The sequence below is a fragment of the Salvelinus namaycush genome, chromosome 11 (genome assembly GCF_016432855.1).
Source record: "Salvelinus namaycush isolate Seneca chromosome 11, SaNama_1.0, whole genome shotgun sequence".
Taxonomy (NCBI): Eukaryota; Metazoa; Chordata; class Actinopteri; order Salmoniformes; family Salmonidae; genus Salvelinus; species Salvelinus namaycush.
In genome coordinates, this window is record NC_052317.1 from 37,471,272 (window position 1) to 37,486,580 (window position 15,309).

The 15,309-nt window shown below is 43.6% G+C and overlaps 2 protein-coding genes across 2 annotated transcripts; one reads left to right on the top strand and one right to left on the bottom strand.

The window, feature by feature from the left end:
* The first annotated feature begins 364 nt into the window (after window positions 1-364).
* Window positions 365-2,556, top strand: ccl25a (chemokine (C-C motif) ligand 25a). Its single transcript, XM_039003546.1, has 5 exons — window positions 365-432; window positions 883-1,004; window positions 1,620-1,737; window positions 1,996-2,092; window positions 2,176-2,556. Exons 2-5 carry the CDS (start codon window positions 944-946, stop codon window positions 2,206-2,208), a joined length of 309 nt encoding a protein of 102 aa, XP_038859474.1. The 5' UTR covers window positions 365-432; window positions 883-943; the 3' UTR covers window positions 2,209-2,556.
* Window positions 2,557-12,796: 10,240 nt separating this feature from the next.
* On the bottom strand, window positions 12,797-15,097 carry LOC120055399 (bone morphogenetic protein 2-like). Its single transcript, XM_039003262.1, has 5 exons — window positions 14,797-15,097; window positions 14,415-14,551; window positions 14,168-14,290; window positions 13,807-14,002; window positions 12,797-13,218 (listed from the first exon to the last, which is right to left on the bottom strand). The coding sequence occupies exons 1-5, from the start codon at window positions 15,095-15,097 to the stop codon at window positions 12,797-12,799; spliced, it is 1,179 nt and encodes a 392-aa protein (XP_038859190.1).
* Between the last annotated feature and the right edge of the window lie 212 nt (window positions 15,098-15,309).

Consider the following 15,309-nt stretch of genomic DNA (forward strand, 5'->3'; position numbering starts at 1 on the left):
ATTGGTAAATGAAAATGATTTCACAACTATGAGAAACTGAATTAACTATACTATTCGATTGGTCCTTTCAGTTCAATGTCTAAGATATTGCCCTATTTAAAGAGAAGTAAACAGTGTGAACCCGAAAGTATAACCGTCCTTCAGTTGGAGATTGCCCAGATATATCAAGAACCCATATCTGTTTTGGCAAGTTTTCTAAACAATGCTCCATGTGTCAATCAATTTTCTGCTTACCCAATAAAAATCATACTTCAATAAAAAAATAGTAAAAGTGAAGAGTACCTCAGGTGCACAGGGGTGTGACACGTCAGGTAATACAATCTAAGCTCTGTCTGTTTGGCGCTAACTACATAAGAGCACGTTCCCTTGCACACCCAGCAGAACCAAGGAAACAGCAGCTAACTGAAGACATCCTATCTCCTTCAGAGTTCTGTGAGTAGTACTGATAGCTGTCTTTGTACAGGATAGCCTTCTAGAATGCAAGGATTACTACTTTTGTGTCACTGTCATATGAAAAGCATATGATTTTTGCATAGTTTTGAATGTTATAGATTTTGTGTATTATCATCAGTGAAATATGTATTATTCACTTTTTTTAGCTTGCAAAAGATATTGTGAGTTGATATAGGCGGTATACATTTGGACGTATTACTATTTTCTATATAATTATACATCTGGACTGAAAAGTGTGCATATTTAGTTCACTTTATTTTAAGGTGATTGCTGATGTCCATTAGCAATGGAATACAAATGTTACCATATAGCCTGGGTAAAACTACAAAACAACTTGAAAGTGGATGGCTTGGGGCAGTAAGATGTGGGAAGTTGCTGGAGGCAGAGAGACATTGATAAAGGTTTATGGCTATTCCTGTATTGCTGCAGGGTTTGATTCCACTCTGCACCGCCAGGATCTCTTCACAGAGCCACGACCACACATCCAGCCATGCGGTTCAACCTAATGTTCATTCTAATCCTAGCCTGTCTATGCGTCACGCTGGCCCAAGGTACGTTTAGTATAAATAGGATTTAACATGGGTTGGGTATCGGTTAATTAAGCGCTATGTGACAAGTGCTGATGTAAAACGGGCTTTTGTACAATATTTTTTATTAATTGATGAGTTGTTGTTCATGGATTTGACATTCATAACATGCACTGTTACACAGGAAAAATACAGGAAAAATACAGATACAAGGATTATGATACTACCAACTGACCTCTGTTCTCAGAGAGATAAGCCAGCCTCACCCTGTTTTTATTTGATCACTGATTTTCAGATAGCGTTTCAGTCGGTGGTGTTGTTAGCTTTACTTTACTGATAGTAACATATGGGTCAAAGGCTGTCAGTCATATCTACATGCTCTTCTTCATTGATGCTGAATCGAACCTGTGCACTTCCAACCTGAAACAGTCAATGACAAAAAGAAGGTCTTCACTCTTAGAATTAAGGTTGAGAGCGGGAAAAAAAATATGTTTATTCCATTTTAAACCAAATGTAAAAAAAAAAAAAAAAAAAACTGGAATACACTGATTAATTTCTGTGCAGAGTTGGGGGCCTTCTCTTATTTCATTCATTATAAAGTACAGCTGTTGAGCTGCAATCCTCTCCATGGCCCCCCAGGTTCCTATGAAGACTGCTGTCTGAAGTACGTGCGGAGGGTGAGGAAGACTGCTTTGAGGATGGTGACGAGTTACAGGAGGCAGGAGACAGACGGGGGCTGCAACATCCACGCTATTGTGTAAGTCCTGACTGAGAATAGAGGAGCGTAACCATGAAAAGGCTGCTATATGACTTTAGTAATACAGAACATGTTAAAAGCAAAAAAAAAAAAAAAAGAAATGCACCTTCAATGGACGAGACATCCAGCTCTGTGATGCACGGCGGAGGTTCACTCACTTCATGAGGTTCAACTACTAACTGTAAGGCTATAAGCTTCATCGGTGTTCGTGTTTTGAAGGTCACCCTGAGTTTTTATTTCTGTTCCTGTCCGCGCCAGGTTCACCATGAAGAGAGGCAGGTTGTTCTGTGCTGACCCCAGAGAGAAGTGGGTGAATGAACTGATGCTGAAGGTTGAAACCAAGAAGAGTAAAAAGGTGAGAATTTCTAACATCACAACTGGATTTATTTATTCATCGATTTCATTCATCTTCCTGAAACCAATATATTTGTTTTCCAGCACACGAAGGGGCTAAAGAAGCCGAGAGGCTAGAAGCTCTGCCTTCGAGACCGTGTCGTCTATAACCTTTTACTCTGCCATCCTGCCGTGACGAGTCCTGTTGTAAATCAGTACGATTTTTGATGATGTCTGGTCATTTGAGGGACATTTTTGCTTTTCTACTGCAGAAGGCATCTGCTGCTTTAACAGAGATCTAACTGGCAATGATGCATGTTTTCTGCTACTGTGCAGTTCTGCTATTCCTTTAACAGACACCCATACCTGTTGAAGCCAGCCCAGCCATTCCGTATGGCTGCATTTTACTGTATAGCAATCCTGTCGGAACCTGTGCGTATGTGTGTGCGTGTGTGTGTGCGTGTGTGTGTGAGTGTGTGTGTGTGCGTGTGTGTGTGCGTGTGTGTGTGTGTGTGCGTGTGTGTGTTTGCGTGTGTGTGTGCGTGTGTGTGTGCGTGTGTGTGTGCGTGTGTGTGCGCGCGCGTGTGTGTGTGTGTGCGTGTGTGTGTGTGTGTGTGTGTGTGTGTGAGTGTGTGTGCGCGCGCGTGTGTGTGTGTGTGTGTGTGTGAGCATGTGAGTGTGTGAGCGTGTGTTTGTACAGTTTTTTGTGTGTAGCATAAAACCAGTGATGTAAAAAGTACCCAATTGTCATACTTGAGTAAAAGTAAAGATTCCTTAATAGAAAATGACTCAAGTAAAAGTGAAAGTCACCCAGTAAATTACTACTTGAGTAAAAGTCTAAAACTATTTGGTTTTAAATATACTTAAGTATCAAAAGTAAAAGTAAAATAATAAAAAATTCCTTATATTAATTAAGCAAACCGGACGGCATCGTTTTATTGTTTTCTTTTATTTATGGATAGCCAGGGGCCCACTCCAACACTCAGACATCATTTACAGATAGCCAGGGGCACACTCCAACACTCAGACATCATTTACAGATAGCCAGGGGCCCACTCCAACACTCAGACATCATTTACAGATAGCCAGGGGCACACTCCAACACTCAGACATCATTTACAGATAGCCAGGGGCACACTCCAACACTCAGACATCATTTACAGATAGCCAGGGGCCCACTCCAACACTCAGACATCATTTACAGATAGCCAGGGGCACACTCCAACACTCAGACATCATTTACAGATAGCCAGGGGCACACTCCAACACTCAGACATCATTTACAAGCAAAGCATGTGTGTTTAGTGAGTCCATCAGATCAGAGGCAGTAGGGATGACCAGGGATGTTCTCTTGATAAGGGCGTGAATTAGTCAATTTTCCTGTCCTGCTAAGCATTCAAAATGTTCTTTTGGGTGTCAGGGAAAATGTAAGGAGTAAAAAGTACATTATTTTCTTCAGGAATGTAGTGAAGTTAAACTAAAAGTTGTCAAAAATATAAATAGTAAAGTAAAGTAAAGATACCCCAAAAAAAGTATTTTTACTTAAAAGTACTTTACACCACTGCATAAAATCTGGTATTGCATTTCACTGTAAGGTCGGCGCATGTGAGAAATACAATTTGATTTGATTTGTATTGAACATAGCGCCACCAACCATAGCGCCACCAAGTATAAGTGCCTACAATTTTTGAATTAAATCTCTTTTGTATTTGTGTATTCCTTGTATGTTTTGATACTGTAGATTTTTGTCAAATGTATATTTTTCTCGTTTGTTATATTGCTTTTCACTAACAAATACTAATAAAGTTGTTTACTTCGTTTCACTCTGTTTTGTTTATGGTTTATGAGGTATGACACAACTAAGAGAACAGTTCCTTTATAAATGTTAACCCCCAAGAGTCTATGTCTAATTAGCATAATACCGAATCCCCATCAAAGTATGCCAGTTTAAGATAGAGATATTGGATTTGTCTCAATCCACCGCGTCCGCCGATGTCGCACTTCTGCATCTGCGGTCGAAAGGTGACAGAGCTAGAGAGGTGTTTGTCAGACTATGAGGCATCCTGAAAATGTAGCGTCTGAACAGTTTGGCCTACAAAACTATTGTGACCCTTCTGTGGAAAGATGAGACTCTCATGAACAGGATGGTGCTCTCTGTTTTGCTCTACAACCCCCCCCCCCCCCCCCCCCCCCCACAAGCGTCTTGGGACTCGTCTGAAGTCGGTACAGCCGATCTACCAAACTTCTGTCTGTAGCGTCCCGAACACTTTGGGCGACACACTAATAAATAAAATAAAATACAATTTTATTGGTCACCTACATGTGTTTAGCAGATGTTTGTAGTGAAATGCTTGTGACCCGTCTGTGGAAAGGTGAGAGTCAGTCTCACGTATATGTCCTACGTGTAATTTTGCTCTAGAACACTCACTAGACTAGGCTGTAGGTCTCCAGCACCAGTTGAAAAAATGAATGGAAGTGTACATGGAGAGTGTTTCGTGACAAAAAATAAGGGGTTAAATACATGTCAAAATATATATTTGTTTCCTGACTCCCCCGTCCCCCCCCTCCTTCCACCGGCTTAGACTTTAATGGGTTAATGCTTGATGAGTTATGACACCACTAAGAGAACCGTTCCTTTATAAATGTTAATGGTTGATGAGTTATGACACCACTAAGAGAACATTTCCTTTATAAATGAAGTAGAAAGAGGTTAACAGAATCTACCGGCATTCAAAACAACCAATATACTTACATACTGTACATGTTGTGGCTTTTCTGAAAATGCACAGTAATGTCCCTAATATTCCCATGGAATATTATGGGTGTTAAATATTTCTCTCTGTCCCTTTTATGGTTCTGGGTCGATGCACAGTATTGTCCCTAATATTCCCATGGAATATTACTACAGACCTTTACACTTTCACTTTTACTGTCAAACCCAAGAGCCTCTTTGTTGCATAACCTTTGACATCTTTATTGTCACGCGGTCCAAGGACAATAAAATACATTGGACACTTTGTTCCTTCACCAACCCTTTGAAACAGTAATTTTTTATTTTAACCTTTATTTTACTAGGCAAGTCAGTTAAGAACAAATTCTTATTTATAATGACAGCCTAGGATCAGTGGGTTAACTGTGTTGTTCAGGGGTAGAACGACAGATTTTTACCTTACCAGCTCGGGGATTTGATCTTGCAACCTTTCGGTTACTAGTCCAACCACTAGGCTACCAGCCGCCGTGACTAATACTGGCTAAGGTGTTGCATTTATCACACGACTTAGTGGTATCAAATACACAATTGATACGATAAGGAAGATATGTGGACTGAATGAAAAGAAGAAATAGACATGATACAGAAATACCCCTATCAGTATAGCGTTACCACAGATGTTGTTTTTGTTAAAGCTTCCAGGTGATGGCTAATATGTTATTTTAGCCAGAATATCCAAGTAGGAAAGGCTATATTCCCATCTACCTTTCAGTGTTTTTCACAAGTGCAACAAAATGTTTTTCACAGTACAAAATAGAAGAGGATGGCTGCCGGAGCGGATGGCTGCCGGAGAGGATGGCTGCCGGAGAGGATGGCTGCCGGAGAGGATGGCTGCCGGAGGGGATGGCTGCCTGAGCGGATGGCTGCCGGAGGGGTAGGCTGCCGGAGAGGATGGCTGCCGGAGCGGATGGCTGCCGGAGAGGATGGCTGCCGGAGAGGATGGCTGCCGGAGGGGATGGCTGCCGGAGGGGATGGCTGCCGGAGGGGATGGCTGCCGGAGAGGATGGCTGCCGGAGGGGTAGGCTGCCGGAGAGGATGGCTGCCGGAGGGGTAGGCTGCCGGAGAGGATGGCTGCCGGAGGGGTAGGCTGCCGGAGAGGATGGCTGCCGGAGGGGATGGCTGCCGGAGAGGATGGCTGCCGGAGAGGATGGCTGTCGGAGAGGATGGCTGCCGGAGGGGATGGCTGCCGGAGAGGATGGCTGCCGGAGGGGTAGGCTGCCGGAGGGGATGGCTGCCGGAGAGGATGGCTGCCGGAGAGGATGGCTGCCGGAGGGGATGGCTGCCGGAGAGGATGGCTGCCGGAGGGGTAGGCTGCCGGAGAGGATGGCTGCCGGAGGGGATGGCTGCCGGAGAGGATGGCTGCCGGAGAGGATGGCTGTCGGAGAGGATGGCTGCCGGAGGGGATGGCTGCCGGAGAGGATGGCTGCCGGAGGGGTAGGCTGCCGGAGGGGATGGCTGCCGGAGAGGATGGCTGCCGGAGAGGATGGCTGCCGGAGGGGATGGCTGCCGGAGAGGATGGCTGCCGGAGGGGTAGGCTGCCGGAGAGGTAGGCTGCCGGAGAGGATGGCTGCCGGAGGGGTAGGCTGCCGGAGGGGATGGCTGCCGGAGAGGATGGCTGCCGGAGGGGATGGCTGCCGGAGAGGATGGCTGCCGGAGGGGATGGCTGCCGGAGAGGATGGCTGCCGGAGGAGTAGGCTGCCGGAGAGGATGGCTGCCGGAGGGGTAGGCTGCCGGAGAGGATGGCTGCCGTTTTATTGTCTCTTAACCAGCCGTGCTATTTTGTTTGTTTTTTCGCATTGTTTGTAACCTATTTTGTACATAATGTTGGTTCTGCTACCGTCTCTTATGACTGAAAATAGCTTCTGGATATCAGAACAGCGATTACTCACCTTAAATTGGACGAATAATTTTTCTTTAATGAGTCGGATGAGAGGGATTTACTCCAGACACCCGAACAGGCCCTCATCCCCATCATTTGCAGGAGAAAGAGACGGAAGAGGTATCGCGGAAGGAGATTGAGGTGCCTTGTGAGGATCCGCCGACGAGTGGCTAATCTGCCTTTGCCATCGGTCCTATTGGCCAACGTACAACGCTGGATAATAAATTGGACGAACTAAAATCACATATATCCTACCTACAGGACATTAAAAACTGTAATATCTTGTGTTTCACCGAGTCGTGGCTGAATGACAACATGAATAACATACAGCTGGCGGGTTATACACTGTATCGGCAGGATAGAACAGCAGCCTCTGGTAAGACAAGGGGTGGGGGTCTATGTATATTTGTAAACAACAGCTGGTGCACAACTTCCTAAGTCTCAAGGTTTTGCTCGCATGAGGTAGAGTATCTCATGATAAGCTGTAGACCATACTATCTACCTAGAGAGTTTTCATCTGTATTTTTTAAGGTGTCTATATACAACGATAGACTGATGCTGGCACTAAGACCGCACTCAATGAGCTGTATACCGCCATAAGCAAACAGGAAAACGCTCATCCAGAGGTGGCACTCCTAGTGGTCAGGGACTTTAATGCAGGGAAACTTCAATCCGTTTTACCAAATTTCTGTCAGCATGTTAAATGTGCAACCAGAGGAAAAAAACTCTGGACCACCTTTACTCCACACACATAGATGTATACAAAGCTCTCCCTTGCCCTCCATTTGGCAAATCTGACCATAATTCTATCCTCCTGACACGAGCCTACCAGAAGAGCTAAACTACGTCTATGCTCACTTCGAGGCAAATAACACCAACACATGGATGAGAACACCAGCTGTTCTGGAAGACTGTGTGATCACGCTCTAAACACCTTCCTCTGCAACTGGATCCTGGACTTCCTGATGGGCCTCCCACAGGTGGTGAGGGTAGGTAACACCACATCCGCCACGCTGATCCTCAACACGGGGGCCCCTCAGGGGTGCGTGCTCAGTCCCCTCCTGTACTCCCTGTTCACTCATGACTGCACGGCCAGGCGCGACTCCAACACCATCATTAAGTTTGCCGATGCCACAACGGTGGTAGGCCTGATCACCGACAACGATGAGACAACCTGTAGGGAGGAGGTCAGAGACCTAACCGTGTGGTGCAAGGACAACAACCTCTCCCTCAACGTGATCAAGACAAAGGAGATAATTGTGGACTGTAGGAAAAAGAGGGCAGAGCATGCCCCCATTCTCATCGACGGGGCTGCAGTGGAGCAGGTTGGGAGCTTCAAGTTCCTTGGCGTCCACAACACCAACAAACTAACATTGTCCAAGCACACCAAGACAGTCGTGAAGAGGGCACGACAAAACGTATTCCCCCTCAGAAGACTGAAAAGATTTGGCATGGGTCCTCAGATCCTCAAAAGGTTCTACAGCTGCACCATCGAGAGCATCCTGACTGGTTGCATCACTGCCTGGCCTCCAACAGCAAGGCACTACAGAGAGTAGTGCAAACGGCCGAGTACATCACTGGGGCCAAGCTTCCTGCTATCCAGGACCTCTATACCAGGCGGTGTCAGAGGAAGGCCCTAAAAATTGTCAAAGATTCCAGCCACCCTAGTCATAGACTGTTCTCTCTGCTACCACACGGCAAGCGGTACCGGATTACCAAGTTCAGGTCCAAGAGGCTTCTGAACAGCTTCTACCCCCAAGCCATACGACTCTTAAACATCTAATCAAATGGCTACTCAGACTTTTTGCACTGCCCATTACGCTGCTGCAACTCTCTGTTATTATCTATGCATAGTCACTTTAATAACTCTACCTACATGTACGTTACCTCAATTACCTCGACTAACCGGTGCCCCCGCACATTGACTCTGTACCGGTACCCCCTGTATATAGCCTTGCTATTGTTATTTTACTGCTGCTCTTTAATTATTTGTTACTTTTATTTCTTAATTATTTTAGGTATTTTTCTTAAAACTGCACTGTTGGTTAAAGTCTTGTAAGTAAGTATTTCACTGTAAGGTCTACATCTGTTGTATTCGGCGCATGTGACAAAAACAATTTGATTTGATTTGATTTGAATCGCAAGACTGATTGATCAAATGTATGTTGGTGAAAACTGATGCCTAGTGAGAGTGATTTACGATGTCATAGTTAACCAAGTCAAGTGAGATTTATCACCTGTATGGTGCGGCATTAACTCAAAGATACTAGATTGTTTTCTCACAGTTCTGATGCATGTCCATTCCCATCCTGTGTTGTGATCTCTTATTCTGTAACCAGCGGTGATGTGTAAAGTCTGGTATTCGTCCAAAATGGCAACCTATTCCTTATATAGTGCACTACTTTTGACCAGAACTCTATCTGTCCCGGTGAAAAGTAGTGCACTATAAAGGGAATAGGGTACCATTTAGGATGTACTTTGATCTTTTTCCATCTTCATGGGTTCTTGGTCTTCCTCCATGATGTGTAACAGAAAGAGCCAGTCATGGTGTTTCTGATAGCATCTAACTGTGAGTCATGTCACAGCTTAGGACCTGGCCGGCTGACTCGTTGATTGATTGTTTCCAATCACTGGTGCCTCAAAGACTGAAATAACTTCAGGTGAATTCAACTCTTTACTACTGGGCAGTAGGTAACCTGGCGGTTAAGAGCATTGGGCCAGTATCTGTATGGTTGCTGGTTTGAATCCTTGAGTCGACTATGTGGAAAATCTGCCAATGTGCCCTTGAGCAATGTACTTAACCATATTTGCTCCTGTAAGTTGCTCTGGATAAAAGCATCTGCTAAAATGTGGACCTGAGAAGTTGGGTTAAGAAATAATGCATTTTAGACTCAGGGACTGAGACTGCATTGGTCCAAGATGCGGGGTGCTAATATTGCTCTCACATGAGTTAGGCCTACTTGTTGATGTCATTGATGGTTATGGTACGGTCATTTATGACATGGTTATCATATTTCCTAAATTAAGTAGGCAAGTAAGTAGTACCAGGTGATCCATGTATATTGTTGACATACATTATCACATGATGATGTGAATGTAGAGAAGCAATAGTACCCAATCAATAACACAATGTAAGTTAATGGGAAATGACAAAACACAATGTAAATTCATGGGAAATGACAAAACACAATGTAAGTTCATGGGAAATGACAAAACACAATGTAAGTTCATGGGAAATGACAAAACACAATGTAAGTTCATGGGAAATGACAAAACACAACGTAAGTTCATGGGAAATGACAAAACACAACGTAAGTTCATGAGAAATGACAAAACACAATGTAAGTTCATGGGAAATGACAAAACACAATGTAAGTTCATGGGAAATGACAAAACACAACGTAAGTTCATGGGAAATGACAAAACACAATGTAAGTTAATGGGAAATGACAAAACACAATGTAAGTTAATGGGAAATGACAAAACACAATGTAAGTTCATGGGAAATGACAAAACACAACGTAAGTTCATGAGAAATGACAAAACACAATGTAAGTTCATGGGAAATGACAAAACACAATGTAAGTTCATGGGAAATGACAAAACACAACGTAAGTTCATGGGAAATAACAAAACACAATGTAAGTTAATGGGAAATGACAAAACACAATGTAAGTTAATGGGAAATGACAAAACACAATGTAAGTTAATGGGAAATGTCAAAACACGATGTAAGTTTACCTGACTATTTAATTGTATTTTACCTGACTATTTAATTGTATTTTACCTGACTATTTAATTGTATTTTACCTGACTATTTAATTATATTTTACCTGACTATTTAATTGTCTTTTACCTGCCTATTTAATTGTCTTTTACCTGCCTATTTAATTGGTTTTACATACAGTTTGAAAAGCAGGACAGTCAGTCTGTGAAAAGTAAATTCTTCCTGTGCACTTGCTAATGGTCAGATAGTGTCTGTGCATAGCCGTATGTATACACTGCTACAGTACACACGGTCACCTATACAGATGCATTATAGCATATAATGCTAATTATAAGAATTATATTATCGCATAATGTGTGATATATGTATATATATATATATATATATATATATTATACTGTATATCAGTAACACTTTATTTGGATAGTCTGGAGACTATCAGTAACATTTCAACTATCAACTAACCCTAACCCTAACCCTTATCCTAAACTTAAACTTAAACTTAACCCTTACCCATTATTCTAAACCTACCCTTAGCAATCAGTTGCTAATCAACAGATAGTTTGTTGATAGTGTGACCATTTGTAGAGCATCTACAGATGGACTATCTAGACACCTGCTTATCGAACGACAAAAAACAGCCCCAGACAATTATTCCTTCTCCACCAAACTTTACAGTTGGCACTATGCATTGGGGCAGGTAGCATTCTACTGGCATTCGCCAAACCCAGATTCGGACGTCGGACTGCCAGATGGTGAAACGTGATTTGTCACTCCAGAGAATGCATTTCCACTGCTCCAGAGTACAAAGGTGGCTAGCTTTACACCACTCCAGCCGACGCTTGGCATTGCTCATGGTAATCTTAGGCTTGAGTGCGGCTGCTCGTCCATGGAAACACATTACATGACGCTCCCGACGAACAGTTATTGTGCTGACCTTGCTTCCAGAGGCAGTTTATAACTCGGTAGTGAGTGTTGCAACCGAGGACAGACGATTTTTACACGCTTCAGCACTTGGCGGTCATGTTCTGTGAGCTTGTGTGGCCTACCACTTCACGGCTGAGCTGTTGTTGCTCCTAGATGTTTCCACTTCACAATAACAGCACTTACAGTTGACCGGGGCAGCTCTAGCAGGGCAGAAATTTGACAAACTGACTTGTTGGAAAGGTGGCATCCTATGACGGTGCCACGTTGAAAGTCACTGAGCTCTTCAGTAAGGCCATTCTACTTCCAGTGTTTGTCTATGGAGATTGCATGGCGGTGTGCTCGATTTTATACACCTGTCAGCAACGGGTGTGGCTGAAATAGCCGAATTCACTATTTTGAAGGGGTGTCCACATACATTTGTATATATAGTGTATATCATAGATTATATAATTATAGCATATAGCATTATATATTCCTGTATATTGATGGACATCCTTAATTACTAATCACTGAATCAGTCTGACAGTGACTTTGGTATAAAGGAATGTCCCATTCACACACAGAACAGAGCAGACCTGCCCCAGTTTAGGTCACTGTTTTTTCTCCTTTCAAGGCTTCATCTAACCTGTTGTAATGAAGACAGCTGTGACGTGTGTTGCTTTCTGTTCTCCAGCAAGGTGCCATCATCTGTACGACTACACCGGCATGTAGGATAGATAGGACAGCAACGGTCTGCTGTATTCATCAGGCAAGCCATGGATATAGCTAGGAAGGTTTTCTAAATATAGAAGGCCCCCTTCTTGATATTAGTGGAATGTACCTACAGTACATCATAGTTGATGTTTCTCAGTATACTCATTCCGTCAAACAAACAAAAAATATTTTTTTCTCTCACAATTTATTAAAATGTTATAATAGTTAACAATCATCAATCATATAATATACACATTTACATCTGTCACAGGAAATCAAGTCATGCCCTGTCATATATTATAATTTCTACCTATGTACATATGTTACACGTAGGACTCTGCCTGCATACTGCTTCATCTTCATCTTCATCGCTGAGTGTAAGAGGCGGTTTTATACCAACACCTAGACTGAAATCTGATTTTAATATTTGTCCTCCTTTGCTTTTACACAATACAGCTTGGTCAGCGTTGTACAGCACCAGTCCTGTGGCAGTCATCCATCCACACAGAGCACAGTCACATTCAGTTGGGTGCAAGATTACAGAACAATCAGATAGAAATATAACACATCGAACAAACATCATTCTCCGTCATGTAGAATGGTGTGAGCTCTATACAAGACATTTCTATCTGTGAGGTTTGCAACGTTGTGCCCTCCTGAATGAGACCCACTGCTGCTCTGCGTCAGCCATCTTGGTTTGACACAGTCACCCCCCCCCCCCCCGTCCAGCTCAATGGCAGCCGCAGCTTCCTGCCACCATGTCATCATACTGCTTCAGCACCACATTCTCATCATCATCAAAATACAGCAGGTTGATGGAGAAGAGCTTGTCTGGCACGCAGCACGGCGTCTCAATGCCTTTAGTCAGCTTCAGAGCGTTGATGATAGACTGGACGGTGGCGTGGTTAGTGGGTCTCATGTTCTGGCCCAGGGGGAAGGGGCAGGAGCCCTTACAGTGGTAGGCATTGTACCCCCGAGGCGACACGATCCACCCGGACCAGCCGATCTCCTCGAAGTCCACGTAGAGTGGCATGCGCTGGCACGTCATCTTCTCTTCGTCCTCGTCATAGTCCAGGGAGCGGGTGCTGCGGTGGAAGCCTGGGGCGTTGGGGAGGTTGGGCAGGCCGGGGACAGCTGGGCTCTCATTGGGATCTGGATAGGGAAAATGTAGAGTCGGTTTGGGAAATGTGGTTCCATTTGAACTGAATACACGCTCAATTAAGATGATTTACTATTGATATTAGGGTCAACAGAAAAAATTGAGTAGTAATACTGATAAAAGTACAAATAACCGATGATGTATTATGACAGAGACCATCATGTTGTGTTAATACACCAGTAATACAGTAATAACACATTGATAATAACTCGATAGTGTGTTAGTAATACAGTAATAACACATTAATAATAACTCGATAGTGTGGTAGTAATACAGTAATAACACATTGATAATAACTCAATAGCGTGTTAGTAATACAGTAATAACACATTAATAATAACTCGATAGTGTGTTAGTAATACAGTAATAACCCATTAATAATAACTCGATAGTGTGGTAGTAATACAGTAATAACACATTGATAATAACTCAATAGCGTGTTAGTAATACAGTAATAACACATTAATAATAACTCGATAGTGTGTTAGTAATACAGTAATAACCCATTAATAATAACTCGATAGTGTGGTAGTAATACAGTAATAACACATTGATAATAACTCGATAGTGTGTTAGGCTACCTTTGACTGTATTATCCAGAGCGGCTGCACGGCGGCCATCGTCAGTGAACAGCACCAGCATGGGCTGCTTGCTTTTATGGTGGTTACGGCCCGAAGAAAAACGCACCACCTTCTTATCCATCTGGCTTCCTCCCAGGGTCTGCACTGTGACCAGAAGACCCAGGTTATTGCCCTCAACAGCCATCCAGGAACGCACCTTTATAGGGAGAGAGTTATTTTGGGGTTAGGGGTGGATGGATGGATGGATGGATGGATGGATGGATGGATGGATGGATGGATGGATGGATGGATGGATGGATGGATGGATGGATGGATGGATGGTGGACGGGTGGGTGGATGGATGGATGAATGGGATACTTACAGCTTGTGTAATGGTGAACACTTCCCAGCCAGTGGAGTGGACAGGGATCAGTCTGGAAGACAGCAGCTTCTTCCCCTGAGTAATGTTCATTTTGCTGCTATCCAGAAGCTGGTAGACACTGACCTGTAGGGAATGAATGAATTCATCATTAGCTTTGCATAGCTTACTTTTGAGGAGGTAAAGGACAGTTGAGTCTCTGCATGTCTGCCTATGTACATATATAAATGAGTCACATTGAGTTGTATACCTGACAGAAGTGATATCTGTTGAAAGTCGCAGAAGCCTGAGGCCGCAGCTTGAAGAGATGGAGTTCCGCGGTTAGAACCTTCTCACTCCTGGCCACCATGGACAAGTTGAACAGGAACTCAATTTGTTCACTGTGCACTGTGTGCGGGAAGGATAATACTTATTGTCAAAATGAGTACGCAAAAGTGCCCTGATAGACTTAAAATGTGAGCCTAATATCATGCGTAATATAAAACGTGCGTAATATCATGCGTAAAATACTAATTATTTGTAAACATTGCATAAGGTGAGTAATAGGACTGGCGGGTGCAATAGCGATACAGGTATAGGCCTAACCTAATATAACGGATCTATCGGTCGAGGTTAAAATATCAAAATATTACGTTTGTCGAAGAAGCTGCGCACTGTATTCCCCTCCAGAATGTAGGGGTCCTTGGTAACGCCGTCCACATCTGCGACAGTGTTGTACAGGTCAACCATGTACTGAGGCGGCTGCTTGTCGCCCCGGAGGAGAGGAGCGTCCTCCATCCCAAACACCTCCAGCAGCCTCTTGATAGCTGCAGAACGTACTTCTTCAGACTCGTTCTCCGTGGAAAAGTGGCTTTCCAAATAATTTAATGACGGTCTTGCAGTAGCCACGCTCACTAACGTGGCAATGGCAGTGATTATCGCGACAGGTAACATCTCAGAGATAAAGTAATGGTGCATGGTTCTTGTTGTGGGTCCTTGGAGCATCTATGTCTTGTTCTCTAGCATGCAGTCGAAGTCCGAAGTTGGAGTGACTGGGGAGAGCTTTGGAAGCTCCAGGTTTTATATAAAATGCTCCAGCATTGGCTACAGTGTCCCTAAACCCACGGACAACAGCCATAAAAGATGCTATTTAGTCGCAAATGTAA